The sequence below is a fragment of the Bombina bombina genome, chromosome 4 (assembly GCF_027579735.1).
Source record: "Bombina bombina isolate aBomBom1 chromosome 4, aBomBom1.pri, whole genome shotgun sequence".
Taxonomy (NCBI): domain Eukaryota; kingdom Metazoa; phylum Chordata; class Amphibia; order Anura; family Bombinatoridae; genus Bombina; species Bombina bombina.
The window spans coordinates 799,097,848-799,118,308 of record NC_069502.1 but is presented as its reverse complement, the minus strand read 5'-3'; the positions used below and the strand labels follow the sequence as shown (position 1 = coordinate 799,118,308).

Genomic DNA, 20,461 nt, shown 5'->3' with positions numbered 1-20,461 from the left:
GAACATTGTGAGGGAATATCGGATACGGCTACTAAAGCGTCAGAAGGCTCAGCATTTGTTCTTAACCCAGAGCTACTGCGCTTCCCTTGCAACCCTGGCAGCTTAGATAAAACCTCTGTGAGGGTAGTATTCATAACTGAGGCCATATCTTGCAAGGTGAAAGAATTAGATGCACTAGAAGTACTTGGCGTCACTTGTGCGGGCGTTACTGGTTGTGACGCTTGGGGAGAACTAGATGGCAAAACCTGATTACCTTCTGTCTGAGAATCATCTAATGCCAAACCTTTATAAGTAAAAATATGCTGTTTGCAATTTATAGACATATCAGTACAATTGGGACACATTCTTAGAGGGGGTTCCACAATGGCCTTTAAACAAATTGAACAATGAGTTTCCTCAGTGTCAGACATGTTTAACAGGCTAGTAATGAAGCAAGCAAGCTTGGAAAACACTTTATTTAATGAAAAAAACAAAACAATTTGCAAAAACGGTAAAAAAACAGGTTAAAATTGCTTTAAAAACTACGAAAATTTTGACAGTGTACCCACTAAGCTTTAGGAGGATTGCACCACAAGTAAAAAAGCAATAGACCCTCAAATAAAAAAAACGGATTGATAATTGTCTAAAACCAGTTAAAAAACCCCAAAGCACCTTGCCACAGCTCTGCTGTGGCCCTACCTGCCCTTAGGAAACGATAATATGGGGTTTAAAGCTTCAATTAGTCCCTCAGAAGACTATCAGGACCTCAGGAGAAGTTGCTTGCTGCTTGTAAATGCGCAACTGAGGCGCAAAAATAGGCCCCGCCCACCTCACTCGATGTTGCTGGGGCCTACACCAAACTAATAAACCCTGCCTGAAAGCCATGTGGGTTATGAACAACCCCAAAGAACCCTCAAGCAAAAGTCCCATAAAACTTAAAACGTTACTCCCAGACACAAAAACGTTTGTCCCAAATTCACCTAAAAAACTGAGTGCCCACAAAAAATTAGCCCTTTATGCAAGCTAGTAAAAACCTCTGATAACACTAGGATTACTGCTTACCCTTCCCCTAATGGGGACACTGTCAGCCTTTCTGAGTTAACACAGTCTCTGCAGAAAATATGACTGAACATACTTCATTGCTGTATAGCAAGAAACCGTTCCTCACACTGAAGTTTTTCCTGTACTCCTCAGCTTCTGTGGGAACAGCAGTGGACCTTAGTTACAAATGCTAAGATCATCATCCTCCAGGCAGAAATCTTCATCTATGTCCTGCCTGAGAATAAATAGTACAACACCGGTACCATTTAAAAATGACAAACTCTTGATTGAAGATGAAATAAAAACTAACAGTTTAACACCTCTTCTCTTTACCCTTCAAGCTTAGAGCCAGCAAAGAGAATGACTGGGGGGTGGAGTTAGGGGAGGAGCTATATAGACAGCTCTGCTGTGGTGCTCTCTTTGCTACTTCCTGTCAGGAAGGACAATATCCAACAAGTAAGGATGAATCCGTGGACTCGGTACATCATGCAAAATAAATATTGTTTGGAAAGGGGATCTGGGAGGGGGGTAGGATATTGAGGTGGGGCAGCTACACTACGGAAAAATGGGGTAAAATAAAAAAAATATATAAAAACAAAGCGCATTTGTTAAGAAATAGGGTACTGGCAGGCAGCTGCCAGTACCTAAAATGGCCACAAATAGGAAGAGGGGGAGGTTAAGAAAGCTGTTTGGGGGGATCATGGAGGTCGGGGGGTTAGGGGGAACCTACACTGAAGAAACTATGTATTTATTTTTAAAAAAGGCTTTAAAAAAAAAGGGCTTTTATTTTAGTACTGGCAGACTTTCTGCCAGTACTTAAGATGGCGGTGACAATTGTGGGATGGGGGGAGGGAATAGAGCTGTTTGTGAGGGGTCAGGGAGTGATCAGGGGGTGGGATGTGTCAGGTAGGATACTGATCTCTACACTAAAGCTAAAATTAACCCTACACGCTACCTAATTAACCCCTTCACTGCTGGGCATAAAAATTAACCCTACAAGCTACCTAATTAACCCCTTCACTACAAGTGTAGTGCGCAGCGACATTTAGCTGCCTTCTAATTATAAAAAACAAACGCCATATATGTCTGCTATTTCTGAACAAAGGGGATCCCAGAGAAGCATTTACAACCATTTGTGCAATAATTGCACAAGCTGTTTGTAAATAATTTCAGTGAGAAACCTAAAGTTAGTGAAAAAGTTAATGATTTTCTTTATTTGATAACATTTGGTGGTGAAATGGTGGCATGAAATATGCCAAAATGGGCCTAGATCAATACTTTGGGTTGTCTACTACACTAAAGTTAAATTAACCCTAAAAGCTACCTAATTAACCCCTTCACTGCTGGGCATAATACAAGTGTGGTGCGCAGCAGCATTTAGCAGCTTTTTAATTACCAAAAAGACACGCCAAAGCCATATATGTCTGCTATTTCTGAAGAAAGGGGATCCCAGAAAAGCATTTTCAACCATTTGTGCTATAATTGCACAAGCTGTTTGTAAATAATTTCAGTGAGAAACCTAAAGTTTGTGAAAAAGTTTGTGAAAAAGTTAGCGTTTTTTTTTATTTGATCGCATTTGGCAGTGAAATTGTGGCGTGAAATATACCAATATGGGCCTAGATTATTACTTTGGGTTGTCTACTAAAAAAAATTATATACATATAAAGGGGTATTCAGGGATTTCTGACAGATATCAGTGTACCAACGTAACTAAGGCTAATTTTGAGAAAAAAAAAATGGTTTGGAAATAGCAAAGTGCTACTTGTATTAATTGCCCTATAACTTGCAGAAAAAGCAAAGAACATGTAAACATTGGGTATTTCTAAACTCATGACAAAATGTAGAAACTATTTAGCATGGTTGTTTTTTGGTGGTTGTAGATGTGTAATGTTGGGGGTCAAAGTTAGAAAAAAAAGTGTGTTTTTTTCCATTTTTCATTATATTTCATATTTTTTTATAGTAAATTATAAGATCTTATGAAGATAATGGAATCTTTAAAAAGTCTATTTAATGGCGAGAAAAACAGTATATAATATGTGTAGGTACAGTAAATGAGTAAGAGGAAAATTACAGCTAAACACAAACACCGCAGAAATTTAAAAATAGCCCTGGCCCTTAAGGGTAAGAAATGTAAAAATGGCTTTGTCCTTAATGGGTTAAGTACTGCTACATCCTTTTTTGCAAGTGTCTTTTTTGCTAGTGACGTTAGAAATCTGTCAACTGCACATTTTGGCAGATTCTGTTGTATTTAACCCAGGTATTAACTCAATAATAATATACTGTATCTGCTCTGCATTACACAGTGCATAAGGTTTCAGTCACCAGCCTTTAAATAATTACAGACTGCACCAGGCAGTATTAGAGACTCCGCCGCGATGTACGTGCCATTTCATTTACATGAGGAGCAGAGAGAGTGAGACAGTCAGTGACACACAGTGACAGAAGAGTGGATAGTCTGCAGACTGTGGTGCAGTAATTTAAAGTGACCTAGTCATGTATACACCATGTGCAGGCCTGTGCTATGTTGTTTTCTAAACATTAACAAATGAGTGCTTGATCATGTCAGTCACTGTATTCCTTCCTTGGTCACACAGTGCAGGAGTGTTTGTCCCTTTCTCATTTTAAGTGTAAGTTGTCATGATTAACAGATTTTTTTTATTGTGATAGATGTTGCAAAAAAAGAAAAGAAAAATTAAATGTATAAAAATCATTTTTTTTTGGGGGGGGGGGGGGGGGGGGTGGGAGAGAGGGGCCCTTCATGGATTCTTTCACTGGGGCCCTGAGGTTTCTAGGTACGTCTCTGCCTAGGTAACTTTACGTATGTGAGCTCCATGTTATCTATATGAAACATATGAACTAACTCCCTCTAGTGGTGTAAAACTGTCAAAATGCCTTCAAATTAGAGGTAGCCTTCAAGGTCTAAGAAATTAGCATATGAACCTCCTAGGTTTAGCTTTCAACTAAGAATACCAAGAGAACAAAGCAAAATTGGTAATAAAAGTAAATTGGAAAGTTGTTTAAAATTACATGCCCTATTTAAATCATGAAAGTTTTTTTTGGACTTTATTGTCCCTTTAAAGGGACACTGTAGTCAAAAATAATTTGGTCATAGTTCAATAGTATACATTGAAATAAACACATTTGCAATGTACATTACTTTTTAAATATAAACCGTTTATAATAAATTAGGCTATGAAATTGTATTTTTTTCCAAATCCACTTATTTTCTATCTGTTCCCGATTTCCAATTCTGGATGACAACTCCAGTTGGAAGATGGCGAGTCTTCGATGCGATGCTCATGCGCGAGCTACCGCAACATCATAGAATACATCACCATCTTATTTTTAGTTAAGGGTAAGAAGACACGCTCAATCGATAGTGGATCCGAAGAATTTGCTGCGCAGTGCACGTAAGTAGCTAGCGTGTGAGTGCTTCGAGAATCTCCCTAGAATTAATGAGCAACTAAGAAAACAATTTTAATATATACTTTGTAACACATAATTCGATATACTTTTATAATAATTGAACAGTATAATTATATTTTTGGGCATTATGTAATAGAAAACAGAATCTCCCTATAATGGACAAGCAAAATATATGATTTATACCAATCAGCTAGATCTTGAAATAATTCTAATAAAATATATATTCTCATATTGATGTGAAAAATATTTTTAATATTAAATATTAATTATTACAAAATGATCAATAACTGCATTAATCAATTTTTTTAAATAAAAAATTCAATTGCAGAGTAATATATTGAATGTAATGGGGAAATATTGATATTTTACAAATAGCAAACGAACACTGGACAGCTAGCATTAGAAAAAAGCTGAGAAGTGAAAAAGGAAATTTATGCTTACCTGATAAATTTATTTCTTTTACGATATGACGAGTCCACGGATTTCATCCTTACTTATGGGATTGAATCTCTTGTTAGCAGGAAGTGGCAAAGAGCACCACAGCAGAGCTGTATATATAGCTCCTCCCTTCCCTCCCAATCCAGTCATTCGACCGAAGTTAGGAAGAAAGGAAAAGCAAAAGGTGCAGAGGTGACTGAAGTTTAACAAAAATAAATACCGGTCTTAGAAATGACAGGGTGGGCTGTGGACTCGTCATATCGTAAAATAAATAAATTTATCAGGTAAGCATACATTTCCTTTTCTTTTACAAGATATGAAGAGTTCACGGATTTCATCCTTACTTATGGGATACAATACCAAAGCTATATGACACGGATGAAAGGGAGGGACAAGACAGGAACCTAAACGGAAGGCACCACTGCTTGAAGAACCTTTCTCCCAAAATCAGCCTCAGAAGAAGCAAAAGTATCAAATTTGTAAAATTTGGAGAAAGTATGAAGAGATGACCAAGTTGCAGCCTTGCAAATCTGTTCAACAGAAGCATCGTTTTTAAATGCCCATGAGGAAGCCACAGCCCTAGTAGAATGAGCCGTAATTCTTTCAGGAGGCTGCTGTCCAGTAGTCTCATATGCAAGACGGATGATAGTCTTCAGCCAAAAAGAAAGAGAGGTAGCCGTAGCCTTCTGGCCCCTACGCTTTCCAGAAAAAAAAATGAAAAATTAAGATGATTGACGGAATTCCTTAGTCGCCTGCAAGTAAAACTTCAGGGCACGGACCACGTCCAAATTATGTAACAGACGCTCCTTCTTAGAAGAAGGATTAGGACACAAGGAAGGAACAACAATTTCCTGATTAATATTCTTATTAGAAACAACCTTAGGAAGGAAACCAGGTTTTGTATGTAAAACCACCTTATCAGAATGGAAAATAAGATAAGGCGAGTCACATTGTAATGCAGAAAGCTCGGAAACTCTACGAGCAGAAGAAATAGCAACCAAAAATAAAACTTTCCAAGATAACAACTTAATATCTATGGAATGCATGGGTTCAAATGGAACCCCTTGAAGAACATTAAGAACTAAATTCAAACTCCAGGGTGGAGCAATTGGTCTAAACACAGGCTTGATTCTAGTCAAAGCCTGACAAAAAGACTGACCGTCTGGAACATCTGCCTAACGCTTGTGTAGTAAAATCGACAAAGCAGAAATTTGTCCCTTGCTGATAACCCCTTCTCCAATCCTTCTTGGAGAAAGGATAAAATCCTGGGAATCCTAACTCTACTCCATGAGTAGCCCTTGGATTCGCACCAACCAAGATATTTACACCATATCTTATGGTAGATCTTTCTAGTGACAGGCTTACGTGCCTGAATCAAAGTATAAATGACCGAATCAGAGAACCCCCGCTTAGATAAAATCAAGCGTTCAATCTCCAAGCAGTCAGCTGCAGAGAAACTAGATTCGGATGTTGGAAGGGTCCCTGAATGAGAAGATCCTGCCTCAATGGAAGCTTCCATGGCGGCAGAGAGGACATGTCCACCAGATCGGCATAACAAGTCCTGCAAGGCCACGCAGGCGCAACTAGAATTACCGAAGCCCTCTCCTGTTTGATCCGTGCAATCACCCGGGGCAGGAGAGCAAGCGGTGGAAACACATAAGCTAGGTTGAACGACCAAGGCAACTATCAGTTTGGCCTGAGGATCCCTTGACCTGGATCCGTATCTTGGGAGCTTGGCATTCTGACAAGACACCATCAGATCCAATTCCGGTCTGCCCCATCTGAGAATCAGAGTGGCAAAGACCTCCGGATGGAGTTCCCAGTCCCCCGGATGAAACGTCTGTCTGCTTAAAAAGTCCGCTTCCCAGTTGTCCACTCCTGGGATGTAGATTGCTGACAGGTAACAAGAGTGAGCCTCCGCCCACCAAATTATCTTGGATACTTCTGTCATCGCTAAGGGACTCCTTGTTCCTCCCTGATGATTGATGTAAGCCACAGTGGTGATGTTGTCCGACTGAAAGCGGATGAATTTGGCCAAAGCCAACTGAGGCCACGTCTGAAGCGCATTGAATATTGCTCTCAATTCCAGAATATTGATTGGAAGTAGAGACTCCGACTGAGTCCACACATCCTGAGCCTTCAGGGAATTCCAGACTGCACCCCAACCTAGTAGACTGGCGTCCGTTGTCACTATCACCCATGAGGGTCTGCGGAAGCACGTCCCTTGGGACAGATGATCCGGCGACAACCACCAAAGAAGAGAGTCTCTTGTCTCCTGATCCAGATCTATCTGAGGAGACAAATTTGCATAATCTCCATTCCACTGCCCGAGCATGCTCAGTTGTAGTGGTCTGAGATGAAAACGAGCAAACGGGATGATGTCCATTGCTGCCACCATCAATCCAATTACCTCCATGCACTGAGCCACTGATGGCCGAGGATTGGACTGAAGAACTCGGCATGTATTCAGAATATTTAACTTTCTGACCTCCGTCAAGAAAATTTTCATAGATATGGAATCTATTAGAGTTCCCAAGAACGGAACCTTTGTCTGTGGAATTAAGGAACTATTTTCTAGATCCACCTTCCACCCGTGAGTCCTCAGAAAGGACAGAACCATGTCTGTATGAGACTTTGTGGTAAGACGACGCCTGGATCAGAATATCGTCCAGATAAGGCACCACTGCAATGCCCCGTGGCCTGAGAACCGCCAGAAGTGACCCTAGAACCTTTGTGAAGATCCTGACTGCTGTGGCCAACCCAAAGGGAAGAGCAACAAACTGAAAATGTTTGTCTAGAAAGGCAAACCTTAGGGACTGGTGATGATCCTTGTGGATAGGAATATGAAGATATGCATCCTTCAAGTCCACGGTAGTCATATATTGACCCTCCTGGATCAATCGCAGAATTGTTCGAATAGTCTCCATGTTGAAGGATGGGACTCTGAGAAACTTGTTTCGACCCATTTTAGATCTAAAAAGTCTAAACGTGCCCTCTTTTTTGGGGACCATGAAAAGATTTGAGTAAAACCCCTGTCCTTGTTCCAGTCTTGGAACGGGACAAATTACTCCCATAGTAGAGAGGTCTTTTACACAACGTAAGAATGCCTCTCTTTTTATCTGGTCTACAGACAATCGTGAAGAAACCTCCCCCTTGGGAGAGAATTTTTGAATTCCAGCTGATACCCTTGGGACAAGATTTCCAGTGTCCAAGGATCCTGTACATCTCTTACCCAAACCTGGGCAAAGAGAGAAAGTCTGCCCTCTACTAGATCCGGTCACGGATCGTGGGGCCGCCCCTTCATGCTGTCTTGGTAGCAGCAGCGGGCTTCTTGGGTTGTTTACCCTTGTTCCAAGCCTGGTTGGGTCTCCAGACAGACTTGGCCTGAGCAAAATTCCCTTCCTGCTTGGCGGAAGATGAGGAAGAAGAGGGGACTCCTTTAAAATTCCGAAAGGAACGAAAATTAATTTTGTTTACCCCTCAGTTTAGCAGTTCTATCCTGAGGTAGGAGATGACCCTTACCTCCCGTAATGTCAGAAATGATTTCTTTCAAGTCAGGCCCGAATAGGGTCTTTCGCTTGAAAGGAATAGCCAAAAGCTTCGACTTAGTTGACACATCAGCAGACCAAGATTTTAACCATAACGCTCTAAAATAGCAAATCCGGCATTCTTAGCCGCCAATTTGGCAATCTGAAAGGCGGCATCTGTAATAAAAGAATTAGCCAGCTTAAGAGCCTTAATTCTATCTAAAATATCCTCTAAAGGGGTCTCAGTCTTAAGAGACTCTTCTAAGGCATCAAACCAGAAGGCCGCCGCAGTGGTAACTAGTACAATGCAGGCCGTTGGTTGTAAAAGGAAACCCTGATGAATAAACAACTTCTTTAGAAGACCCTCCAATTTCTTATCCATAGGGTCTTTGAAAGCACAACTGTCCTCAATAGGAATAGTTGTATGCTTAGCCAGGGTAGATATAGCTCCCTCCACCTTAGGGACCGTTTGCCAAGAGTCCCGAACAGTGTCAGATATGGGATACATTTTCTTGAAATTAGGAGAAGGTGAGAACGGGATCCCTGGTCTGTTCCATTCCCTCGTAATAATCTCCGAGATTCTCTTAAGAACCGGAAAAACATCAGAGTAAGCAGGTACCTCTAAGTATTTGTCCATCTTGCACAATTTCTCTGGTGGCACCACAATAGAGTCACAGTCATCCAGAGTCACTAAAACCTCCCAAAGTAACAGGCGGAGGTGTTCAAGTTTAAATCTAAAGGACATGACATCCGAATCCATCTGGGGTAACGCACTTCCCGAATCGGAAAGTTCCCCCTCAGACAGAAGTTCCCTGACCCCCAAAACAGATCCCTGTGAGGGTATATTGGAAATAGCTAATAAAGCATCAGAGGTCTCAGTATTCAAATTGACCTCTGTCCTGCTGCGTTTGCCCTGTAACACCGGCAACTTAGATAACACCTCTGTAAGGGTAGATGACATAACTGCAGCCATATCCTGCAGAATAAATTAAGTAGACGCGGTTGAAGAACCCGGCGTCGCTTGGGTGGGCGTTAAAGGTTGTGGCGCTTGGAGAGAATTTGGCGGCATACCCTGATTCTCCTCAGACTGAGAATCATCCTTAGCCTTAGATAAAATTTGAGATTTACATTGCAAGGCCCTTTCAGTACATGAGGGACAAAAAGTAAGAGGGGGTTCCACAATGGCATCTAAACACATAGAACAAGTAGTTTCTTCAAGTTCAGACATGTTAAACAGACTAGCAATAGCAATAATAGTCGTTCTTAACTTTATTTATTGACCTCTTAAGTAAAAAAACATACTCAAAAAAACTTTACCTAAAAAGCGTACTGCGCCTTTAAATAATAAAAGCGCAAACAATTTTTCTGTTATCTCAAAAAACCATGTTTGCAGCACTAAAAAATATCCTAATATGTCCAATTTAGCTAAATAATATTGCACCGCTAGTTTGGATATGCTATATAACACTTTATATCACTTTTAACAGATATAACAAAATTTTAAAACAATTTAGGCCCCTGCACCTCGCCACAGCTCTGCTGTGGCGCCTACCTGCCCCCAGAATACACTGAGTCTGCGAAGTAGTGGTCCTTCGACTACAAATCTAACATGGGCCCCACCGGAGCTTAGGACTGTGCTGCCTGATCGGATGAAATACTGCATGGCTGAGCACGCAAAATTAGGCCCCACCCACCATGGGCGTAACACGAACCGACTCAAACACTGCATGGGAAGCAAAGTAACATGCCGTTCCCAATATAATTGATAAGCCATGTGTCCCTCTAACTTATGCACAATAAAACACAAAGTTGTGAAGAAAAAAAAAAAACTGTAGTTGTTCTCTACTCAGGCCCGTTATTAAAAAGACAGCCCTTACACAGAAACCGCATCTCCCAGCGTCTAGCCCATATTGAGTACCCTTATAAAAACATACACCTAGATTTAGAGTTTTGCGTTAGAAGGGGTGCGTTAGCTACGCATGTCTGTTTTCCCCTGCACCTGTTAAACAACGCTGGTATTGAGAGTTCTCTGAAGGGCTGCGTTAGGCTCCAAAAAGGGAGCGTACAGGCATATTTATCGCCACTGCAACTCTCAATACCAGCGTTGCTTATGGACGCGGCCAGCTTCAAAAACGTGCTCGTGCACGATTCCCCCATAGGAAACAATGGGGCAGTTTGAGCTGAAAAAAAAAAACACCTGCAAAAAAGCAGCGTTTAGCTCCTAACGCAGCCCCATTGTTTCCTATGGGGAAACACTTCCTAAGTCTGCACCTAACACCCTAACATGAACCCGAGTCTAAACACCCCTAACCTTACACTTATTAACCCCTAATCTGCCGCCCCCACTATCGCTGACCCCTGCATATTATTTTTAACCCCTAATCTGCCACTCCGTACACCGCCGCAACCTACATTATCCCTATGTACCCCTAATCTGCTGCTCCTAACATCGCCGACCCCTATATTATATTTATTACCCCCTAATCTGCCCCCCCCCCCCAACGTCGCCGCTACCTACCTACACTTATTAACCCCTAATCTGCCGACCGGACCTCACCGCCACTATAATAAATGTATTAACCCCTAAAGCTAAGTCTAACCCTAACATCCCCCTAAGTTAAATATAATTTAAATCAAACAAAATAAAATAAATCTTATTAAATAAATTAATCCTATTTAAAGCTAAATACTTACCTGTAAAATAAACCCGAATATAGCTACAATATAAATAATAATTATATTGTAGCTATTTTAGCATTTATATTAATTTTACAGGCAACTTTGTATTTATTTTAACCAGGTACAATAGCTATTAAATAGTTAATAACTATTTAATAGCTACCTAGTTAAAATAATTACAAAATTACCTGTAAAATAAATCCTAACCTAAGTTACAATTAAACCTAACACTACACTATCAATAAATTAATTAACTAAAATATCTACAATTAAATCAACTAAACTAAATTACAAAAAACAAACACTAAATTACAAAAAATAAAAAAAGATTACAAGAATTTTAAACTAATTACACCTACTCTAAGCCCCCTTAAAAAATAACAAAGCCCCCTAAAATTAAAAAATGCCCTACCTATTCTAAAATAAAAAGTTAACAGCTCTTTTACCTTACCAGCCCTTAAAAGGGCCTTTTGCGGGACATGCCCCAAAGAAAACAGCTCTTTTGTATTTAAATAAACATACAATACCCCTCCCCAACATTACAACCCACCACCCACATACCCCTAATCTAACCCAAACACCCCTTAAAAACCTAACACTAAGCCCCTGAAGATCTCCCTACCTTATCTTCACCACGCCGGTTATCACCGATCCGTCCAGAAGAGGGTCCGAAGTCTTCATCCTATCCGGCAAGAAGAGGTCCAGAAGAGGGTCCGAAGTCTTCATCCTATCCGGCAAGAAGAGGACATCCGGACCGGTAGACATCTTCATCCAGGCGGCATCTTCTATCTTCTTCCATCCGGCGCGGAGCGGGACCATCTTGAAGCAGCCGACGCGGATCCATCCTCTTCTTCCAGCGACTCCCGACGAATGAAGGTTCCTTTAAGTGACGTCATCCAAGATGGCGTCCCTCGAATTCCGATTGGCTGATAGGATTATATCAGCCAATCGGAATTAAGGTAGGAAAAATCTGATTGGCTAATTGAATCAGCCAATCAGATTCAAGTTCAATCGGATTGGCTCATCCAATCAGATTGAGCTCGCATTTTATTGGCTGTTCCGATCAGCCAATAGAATGTGAGCTCAATCTGATTGGCTGATTGGATCAGCCAATCCGATTGAACTTGAATCTGATTGGCTGATTCAATCAGCCAATCAGATTTTTCCTACCTTAATTCCGATTGGCTGATAGAATCCTATCAGCCAATCGAAATTCGAGGGATGCCATCTTGGATGACGTCACTTAAAGGAACCTTCATTCGTCGGGAGTCGCCGGAAGAAGAGGATGGATTCGCGTCGGCTGCTTCAAGATGGTCCCGCTCCGCGCCGGATGGAAGAAGATAGAAGATGCCGCCTGGATGAAGATGTCTACCGGTCCGGATGTCCTCTTCTTGCCGGATAGGATGAAGACTTCGGACCCTCTTCTGGACGGATCGGTGATACCCGGCGTGGTGAAGATAAGGTAGGGAGATCTTCAGGGCCTTAGTGTTAGGTTTTTTAAGGGGTGTTTGGGTTAGATTAGGGGTATGTGGGTGGTGGGTTGTAATGTTGGTGGGGGGGGGGGGTATTGTATGTTTATTTAAATGCAAAAGAGCGGTTTCTTTGGGGCATGCCCCGTAAAAGGCCCTTTTAAGGGCTGGTAAGGTAAAAGAGCTGTAAACTTTTTATTTTAGAATAGGGTAGGGCATTTTTTTATTTTGGGGGGCTTTGTTATTTTTTAAGGGGGCTTAGAGTAAGTGTAATTAGTTTAAAATTCTTGAATTCTTTTTTTATTTTTTGTAATTTAGTGGTTTTTTTTTTGTAATTTAGTTTAGTTGATTAAATTGTAGATAATTGTAGATAGTTTAGTTAATTAATTTATTGATAGTGTAGTGTTAGGTTTAATTGTAACTTAGGTTAGGATTTATTTTACAGGTAATTTTGTAATTATTTTAACTAGGTAGCTATTAAATAGTTAATAACTATTTAATAGCTATTGTACCTAGTTAAAATAAATACAAAGTTGCCTGTAAAATAATTTTAATTAATAAGATTTATTTTATTTCGTTAGATAAAAATTATATTTAACTTAGAGGGGGGTTAGTGTTAGGGTTAGACTTAGCTTTAGGGGTTAATACATTTATTAGAGTAGCGGCGAGGTCCGGCAGATTAGGGGTTAATACTTGAAGTTAGGTGTCTGCGATGTTAGGGAGGGCAGATTAGGGGTTAATACTATTTATTATAGGGTTTTTGAGTCAGGAGTGAGGCGGTTTAGGGGTTAATACATTTATTATAGTGGTGGCGAGGTCCGGTCAGCAGATTAGGGGTTAATAAGTGCAGGTAAGGTAGCGGCGACATGGGGGGGCAGATTAGGGGGTAATAAATATAATATAGGGGTTGGCGATGTTAGGGGCAGCAGATTATGGGTACATAGGGATAATGTAGGTTGCGGCGGGGTCCGGTCGGCAGATTAGGGGTTAAAATTTTTTATTAGAGTGGCGGCGATGTGGGGGGACCTCGGTTTAGGGGTGCATAGGTAGTTTATGGGTGTTAGTGTACTTTAGAGCACAGTAGTTAAGAGCTTTATGAACCGGCGTTAGCCCATAAAGCTCTTAACTCCTGACTTTTTTTCTGCGGCTGGAGTTTTGTCGTTAGAGTTCTAACGCTCACTTCAGCCAAGACTCTAAATAACAGCGTTAGAAAGATCCCATTGAAAAGATAGGATACGCAATTGACGTAAGGAGATCTGCGGTATGGAAAAGTCACGGCTGGAAAGTGAGCGTTAGACCCTTACCTACAAGACTCTAAATACCAGTGGGTGGCCAAAACCAGCGTTAGGACCCCATAACGCTGGTTTGGACGGCTAACGCAGAACTCTAAATCTAGGCGATAGACATCAATATCAAACAGTAATCTCAGTTCCACCATTTTACACATAGTGCCTACTGATTACCCCTTCCCAGATAGGGAATAATGTCAGCCTGTTCTGATACCAAGTCTCCCAGAAACAAATGACTGAACATACCTCAATGCTGCTTGTAGCATGACACGGTTCTCCACACTGAAGATGTTTCTGTACACTACCTTCAACCGCTCTGTGGGAACCAGCAGGATCTTAGAGAATGTTTTGCTAAGATCATCAACATCAGGGCAGAAAATAAAATGTCTCCACTCCTCTTGGGAAGTTATTGACAGACAATTTTCTCCCTGAGGAAAATAGTACTCACTGGGACCATTTTAAAATAAAAAAACTTCTTGATTGAAGAATCTAAACTAACACCTCACTTTACCTCTTCCTATCACTAACACAGGCAAAGAGAATGACTGGATTGGGAGGGAAGAGCTATATATACAGCTCTGCTGTGGTGCTCTTTGTCACTTCCTGCTAACAGGAGATTTAATCCCATAAGTAAGGATGAAATCCGTGGACTCGTCATATATTGTAAAATAAATACTTAGAATGGCTGGAATATCTATCTAATCAAGTTTGATTTAAAATGCGCAAGCGTTATTTGGAATCATGTGTCTGTAATGTCAGCTTCTGTGCTGCAATATGCGCATGCAAGAGTACCCAAATCCAATTGCGCATCCGTAGATTGATGCAATTGAATATTAATGAGATGCAAATACTAGCCATCTGATTGGCAAGTGTGTTATAGCGTGGATGGCCCATATTTGAGGGCTGGATGAGGTGATGTCATGGGGATAAAATAAAAATGTATTTTACTAATAAATGGAACTTTGTTTCAATACAGAATAAGGTACATTTGTTTTGTTTTATAACTGTAATGTGAAAAGTATGGTCCGTTTTGCATTAAAAAACGAAAAGTTAGTAATCCTTTAAGTATGAAAATCTCCAAAAATAGTTGTAAAAAACGGTTTCTTTATATGTTAAGTTATGTATAACTCGTTTCACATTCTACTTTGGTGTAAAAGCGATAAACATGGATTAGTCTCTTTCTTTATTTGCTGAAGAATGTAATGTCATGAAAGTAATGTCATAAGTATTTGTTAATAAAAATTATTTTAAAAAAAGAAAATGAATGCATAGTACAAAATAGTTTTAATTCACATAATTTAACATTCTATATTACAATCTTTAAGTGTTTAATGTCCTTTTCACCCCTATGCTGCTTAACTATTTCACACCCGGTGCTGAGCAGTTTCTGAGCTTTTAGATGCTGCTCACATTTAAATCACTACTGAAAGTTATTTTCAGGTGAGACACCCACAAACCATATATTGTTTTTTTCCCAAGCAGATTTAAACTATACTATTATTTTATGTATTATGTATGTATATTCCATGATGTGTGAGAAATCAAGAACAAAATGTGTGAACAAATGCATAACTTTATTAAAATTTTAATAAACATAGTTGTAAACAATACATTGTGAGTTATTTCTGACTGTATAGTCAAAACTTTTGTGGATATATAATTGTATTAGATAATCTTTCTAAAATAAGCAAAAATACATTATTAATTTAGTGTTTGTCTATAAAAATTAATAACTGAAAATCGTAATTAAAAAATAAATATACTTTTGTTATATTTTAGGGTAGGAGCTAATCAGAAGCGGCTTAAAGTCCTAGTGCAAAATTGTTTTGGGACCCCCCCCCCCAAAAGGTAACTCAGTAGTAAGCCACAGTTATAATATACATGTTGCTCTGTATAAAGATTGAGGATATTTATATACAATTTGCACTTATAAAAGGCTCCTCTGCATTAGTATTGTACACATTCTGCAAACACCTATTTATAGACCGGCTACTATGCTGCCGCCGCCCCACCCCCCAGTATTTGGGCCTGGTGCTGCTGCACAAATGATAGTTCCACTCCTGGGGCTTATCCTAATCCAAATAAGGCTTTTGGAGGCACTATTGATATTAACACAGAGGCTCATCTTGAACAGCTACACACCTGGTCAATGTAACTTCCAGCTAAAAAAAAAAACCCTGAAATCCCAGTGATCATCTGACAATAATCATTTCAACAGCATCTACATTTTAGAGAAGGATTTATTAACATATAAATAAGGGCCTTTGAGGATATTTCTACTTTGATTTGCACATGAAACTGAAATAAATGTACATTTAATTTGTGCTATATCCCTTGACTATTCAAACCTATATAGGGACCCCAGATACCCCTGTGGATGAAAAACACTCAGTACCACCTCATAACCACTTGAGATGCAGAAGGATCCTTAAACAGCGTCAAGAGCTTGTACACCAGAGGACAGAATCATCACCAGCCTTTTAGACATTGTACGGATGATGACTTTGTCTCTGCACTTAAGAGGTTAAGCTCTGATTTCCTTTAATATACATTTTTTGATGTCTAATAAGATGTGATTTCTGAATAAAACATTTTCCACAGTGAGAACATGAAAATGCTTACTTTCATGTATGAATTTTCTGATGCTTAATAAGATTCATTTTCCGAATAAAACCTTTCCCACAGACAGAACATGAAAATTCTTTCTCTCCTGTATGAATTTTCTGATGCCTAATAAGATTTGATTTTGAAGTTAAACATTTCCCACACTCAGAACATGAAAATACATTCTCTCTTGTATGAGTTTTTTGATGCGTGATAAGAATTGTTTTCCGATTAAAACATTTCCCACAGTCAGAACATGAAAATGCTTTTTCTCCTGTGTGAATTCTGTGATGTCTAATAAGATCACATTTCGCAACAAACCATTTCCCACACTCAGAACATGAAAATTCTTTCTCTCCTGTGTGACTTCTGTGATGCTTCTTAAGCATTGATTTGTGCGTAAAACACTTCCCACATTCAGAACATGAAAATGGTTTCTCTCCTGTATGTACTTTTTGATGATCAACAAGATTTGATTTCCAAGTAAAACATTTCCCACAGTCGGAACATGAAAATGGTTTTTCTCCTGTGTGAATTTTCTGATGCTCAATTTGACTTCCTTTCCGAGTGAAACATTTCCCACATTCAGAACATGAATATGCTTTCTCCAATGTATGAATTTTCTGATGATCAATAAGAATTTTTTTCTGAGTAAAAGATTCCCCACAGTTAGAACATGAAAATGCTTTTTCTCCTGTGTGAATTTTGTGATGCAAAATAAGAGATGATTTCTGAGTAAAACATTTCCCACAGTCAGAGCATGAAAATGCTTTTTCTCCTGTGTGAATTTTGAGATGTGTAATAAGAGCATATTTATGAGTAAAACATTTCCCACAATCAGAACATGGAAATGCTTTTTCTCCTGTGTGAATTTTGTGATGCTTAATAAGAGAGGATTTCTGAGTAAAACACTTCCCACATTCAGAACATGAAAATGCTTTTTCTCCTGTGTGAATTTTGAGATGCGTAATAAGAGTAGATTTATGAGTAAAACATTTCCAACAATCAGAACATGGAAATGCTTTTTCTCCCGTGTGAATTTTGTGATGCTTAATAAGATATGATTGCCGAGTAAACCATTTGCCACATTCAGAACATGAAAATGCATTCTCTCCTGTATGAATTTTTTGATGATCAATAAGATTCGATTTCCGAGTAAAACATTTCCCACAGTTAGAACATGAAAATGCTTTTTCTTCTGTGTGAATTTTGTGATGCTTAATAAGAGAGGATTTCTGAGTAAAACACTTCCCACATTCAGAACATGAAAATGATTTCTCTCCAGTATGCATTTTTTGATGATCAACAAGATTTGTTTTCCGAGTAAAACATTTCCCACAGTCAGAACATACATTTCCCATGTGGCTACTTTGATTTTTAAAAAGACTGAAAGAAGTGTTTGCAGTCTGACCAGCAATAGAATTACTGCAGTTTGTGAATTCACCTGTTGATAGGAAATATGAGAATAAAGTTATTTATTATTAGCATAATTTTTTTCTTTTGAGAATAATTTAACTGTTTCGAATCATCATCTGCCACAAGGGTAAAAGACAGGTTATGACCCTAGGCCTTTTTTTCAATCTTCCATGCTAAGGTGTAAGGGAAGTTTACTGGACGTTAGGGTCGATTTTAAGGATGACTCTGCATTCTATATTTGTCAATCCCTAAAATAAATAGAAATTTATGTCATTATTTTTATCTATTATTTTCTTTAAATGCATGTAGAGCTTTTAAAATTGTGTTCATAGACAATGTTAGCAATGCAATTATTTCAAATCCAAACCTATTCTTTATAGCTATTGCTTATGTGCGCTTTTTAGAATGTTGGCTTTATACCACGTCCTTTACCTGTAATAAAAATCAGATTTTCATTTAAAAATTAATGTATAATATTTAAAATAACTATGTAGTGAACATGAACAAATAAATATTTCTGGAATTCATTTTACTATTAATTTTTTGGATTGCAATTAAAAAATCATGCTGTTAAAAAGGATGTTCACATAACATGTAATTAATAAAATCAGTCACAAAACTATATTATAAATGTAACTAGTTATGGAAAACAACAGATAACCAATATGTATTGTCCTACTTGAATGATTCAAAAGCAAGAACCAACAATACCCATAGGAGAATTTGGTGCAGACCCTTAAAGAGCAAATAAAAAATTTGGTAAAAGAAAGAACATTCAAAGAGGGTATACTACCCCTCTTAAAGTAAGGGGATTCAGCACTCTTTTCAAAGAGTATATAGTCTAAAATTATTTGTTTTACAGAAAATACCTCCAATACAAAATATGGGTGGTACCACCATGCCTTTTAGATACATTACAAGCATACCATAGATAACGAAACACATACCAATATATCACTTTTAGTTCTCAAACAAACCTAAGCATCCATATTTATAGCCATTATAGAGCGTAATATTGCAAAGTCCCACTTCAGGGAAATGCTATGAGAGAAAAGCATTCCAAGTAGAATATATGTAAATGCTTTCATGAACCAAATTGTGTATAGCGAACATATCCCAATCACTATGCAGATATAAACTCTCACTGCTCATAAAGTCCCAACTGCATATTCAGCTGAAATCATTATCTTACTGTCCCAAGTAATGTGCTGCTGCCTTTAGCATACCTCCGAACATTAAGAGAAAATTCCTCATCCGGTCCCAGGTGAGTACAGCCTCAAACACATGGAGGGTCCACCCCCTTTGAGACGCATGGCCAGATGTTTACATCCAGCCAAAGCATCAGTGTAACGGGATATTCTTCCTATCCATACATGCCTGCTACTGCTCACTGTTTTCTAACATACTTAAAGGACAAGTAAATACAGTAGATTTGCATAATCAACAAATGCATGATAAAAAGACAATGCAATAGCTTTTAGTCTAAACTTCAAAAAAAGAGTAGGTTTTTTTCTGCCAAATTTCAAAGCTATGTATATTTCCACTTCTCCTGTATCATGTGATAGCTATCAGCCAATCACAAATGCATATACGTATATATTCTATGAATACTTGTACATACTCAGTAGGAGCTGGCGACTCAAAAAGTGTAAATATAAAAAGACTGCACATTTTGTTAATGGAAGTAAATTGGAAAGTTGTTTAAAATTGCATGCTTTAAAAGATTTATTTGGACTTGAGTGTCCCATTAAGCAAATAAAGGTGATCACCCATAGTAATTTGTAATCCACAAATGATATCGCCAACGTGACGTGCATTTCACTCCTTCACAGTATCCATACTGGAGCTTTATCAGAGCTAATACTAGAAAGTTCATCCTCATTATTTAAACCCTTTTCCTCTTCCTGCAATTTCCAATGTTCTGCCATTTAAATTGAAAGTACATATCCAAAAGGAGGCTTACATAAAGTTTACAAATATTAATTATTATTTTATTCAGACATTGTGGAGCTTACTTTTTCATCATATTATCAAGACAGGCAATTGTCCATATCTAAATACATACACCAAAATCATGAAAGAATGCGCATGGTTCAACTTGTCATTTAAGCTTACAAGACCTAGTTACCGAATTAAATGCCTATCTAGCCTCTTTTTGTTAGGCACCTGTCCATACTGTTCCCTTTTTAATCTTATGGTCTCTAGTAACAATTGCTAATATTTCCAAACAGATAGTAATTTACCTGTATCTAACCGCATGGCAGAATTATAAGAAACATGCATAATCCAACTTATCATTTAGACCTAAAGGAGACCTAGTTCTTAAATTAAATATCAATCTTGCTTCTTTTTGTAGCAGACATTACCCCCTTATTATTAGGGTCTCCAGTATCAATCGCTGCAAATTTTAAAGAGACAGTTTCACTATGATAAAAGGTAGCAAAGTATCTAGCCATATTAGTGTCCCTCTTATGTTTAATGTCATCCCTATGTTCTTGAATCCTATATTTCATGCAACATTTGTTTCTTCCTACATAGACGCAAGGTTAGGAACATTGCAACAAGTATACTACCACTACAGAATTACAATTAA

At 38.7% G+C, this 20,461-nt stretch overlaps 1 protein-coding gene across 2 annotated transcripts in view; it reads right to left on the bottom strand.

Moving 5' to 3' along the window:
• Positions 1 to 15,403: 15,403 nt before the first annotated feature.
• The window catches only part of LOC128657020 (gastrula zinc finger protein XlCGF26.1), a 102,609-nt gene continuing 97,551 nt past the window's right edge, over positions 15,404 to 20,461 (bottom strand). For both annotated transcript variants that reach the window (XM_053711246.1, XM_053711247.1), the window contains one exon: positions 15,404 to 17,896. In XM_053711246.1, the coding sequence (XP_053567221.1) occupies positions 16,473 to 17,896 (1,424 nt within the window). In that variant the 3' untranslated portion in view covers positions 15,404 to 16,472. The remainder of the gene's footprint in view (positions 17,897 to 20,461) is intronic.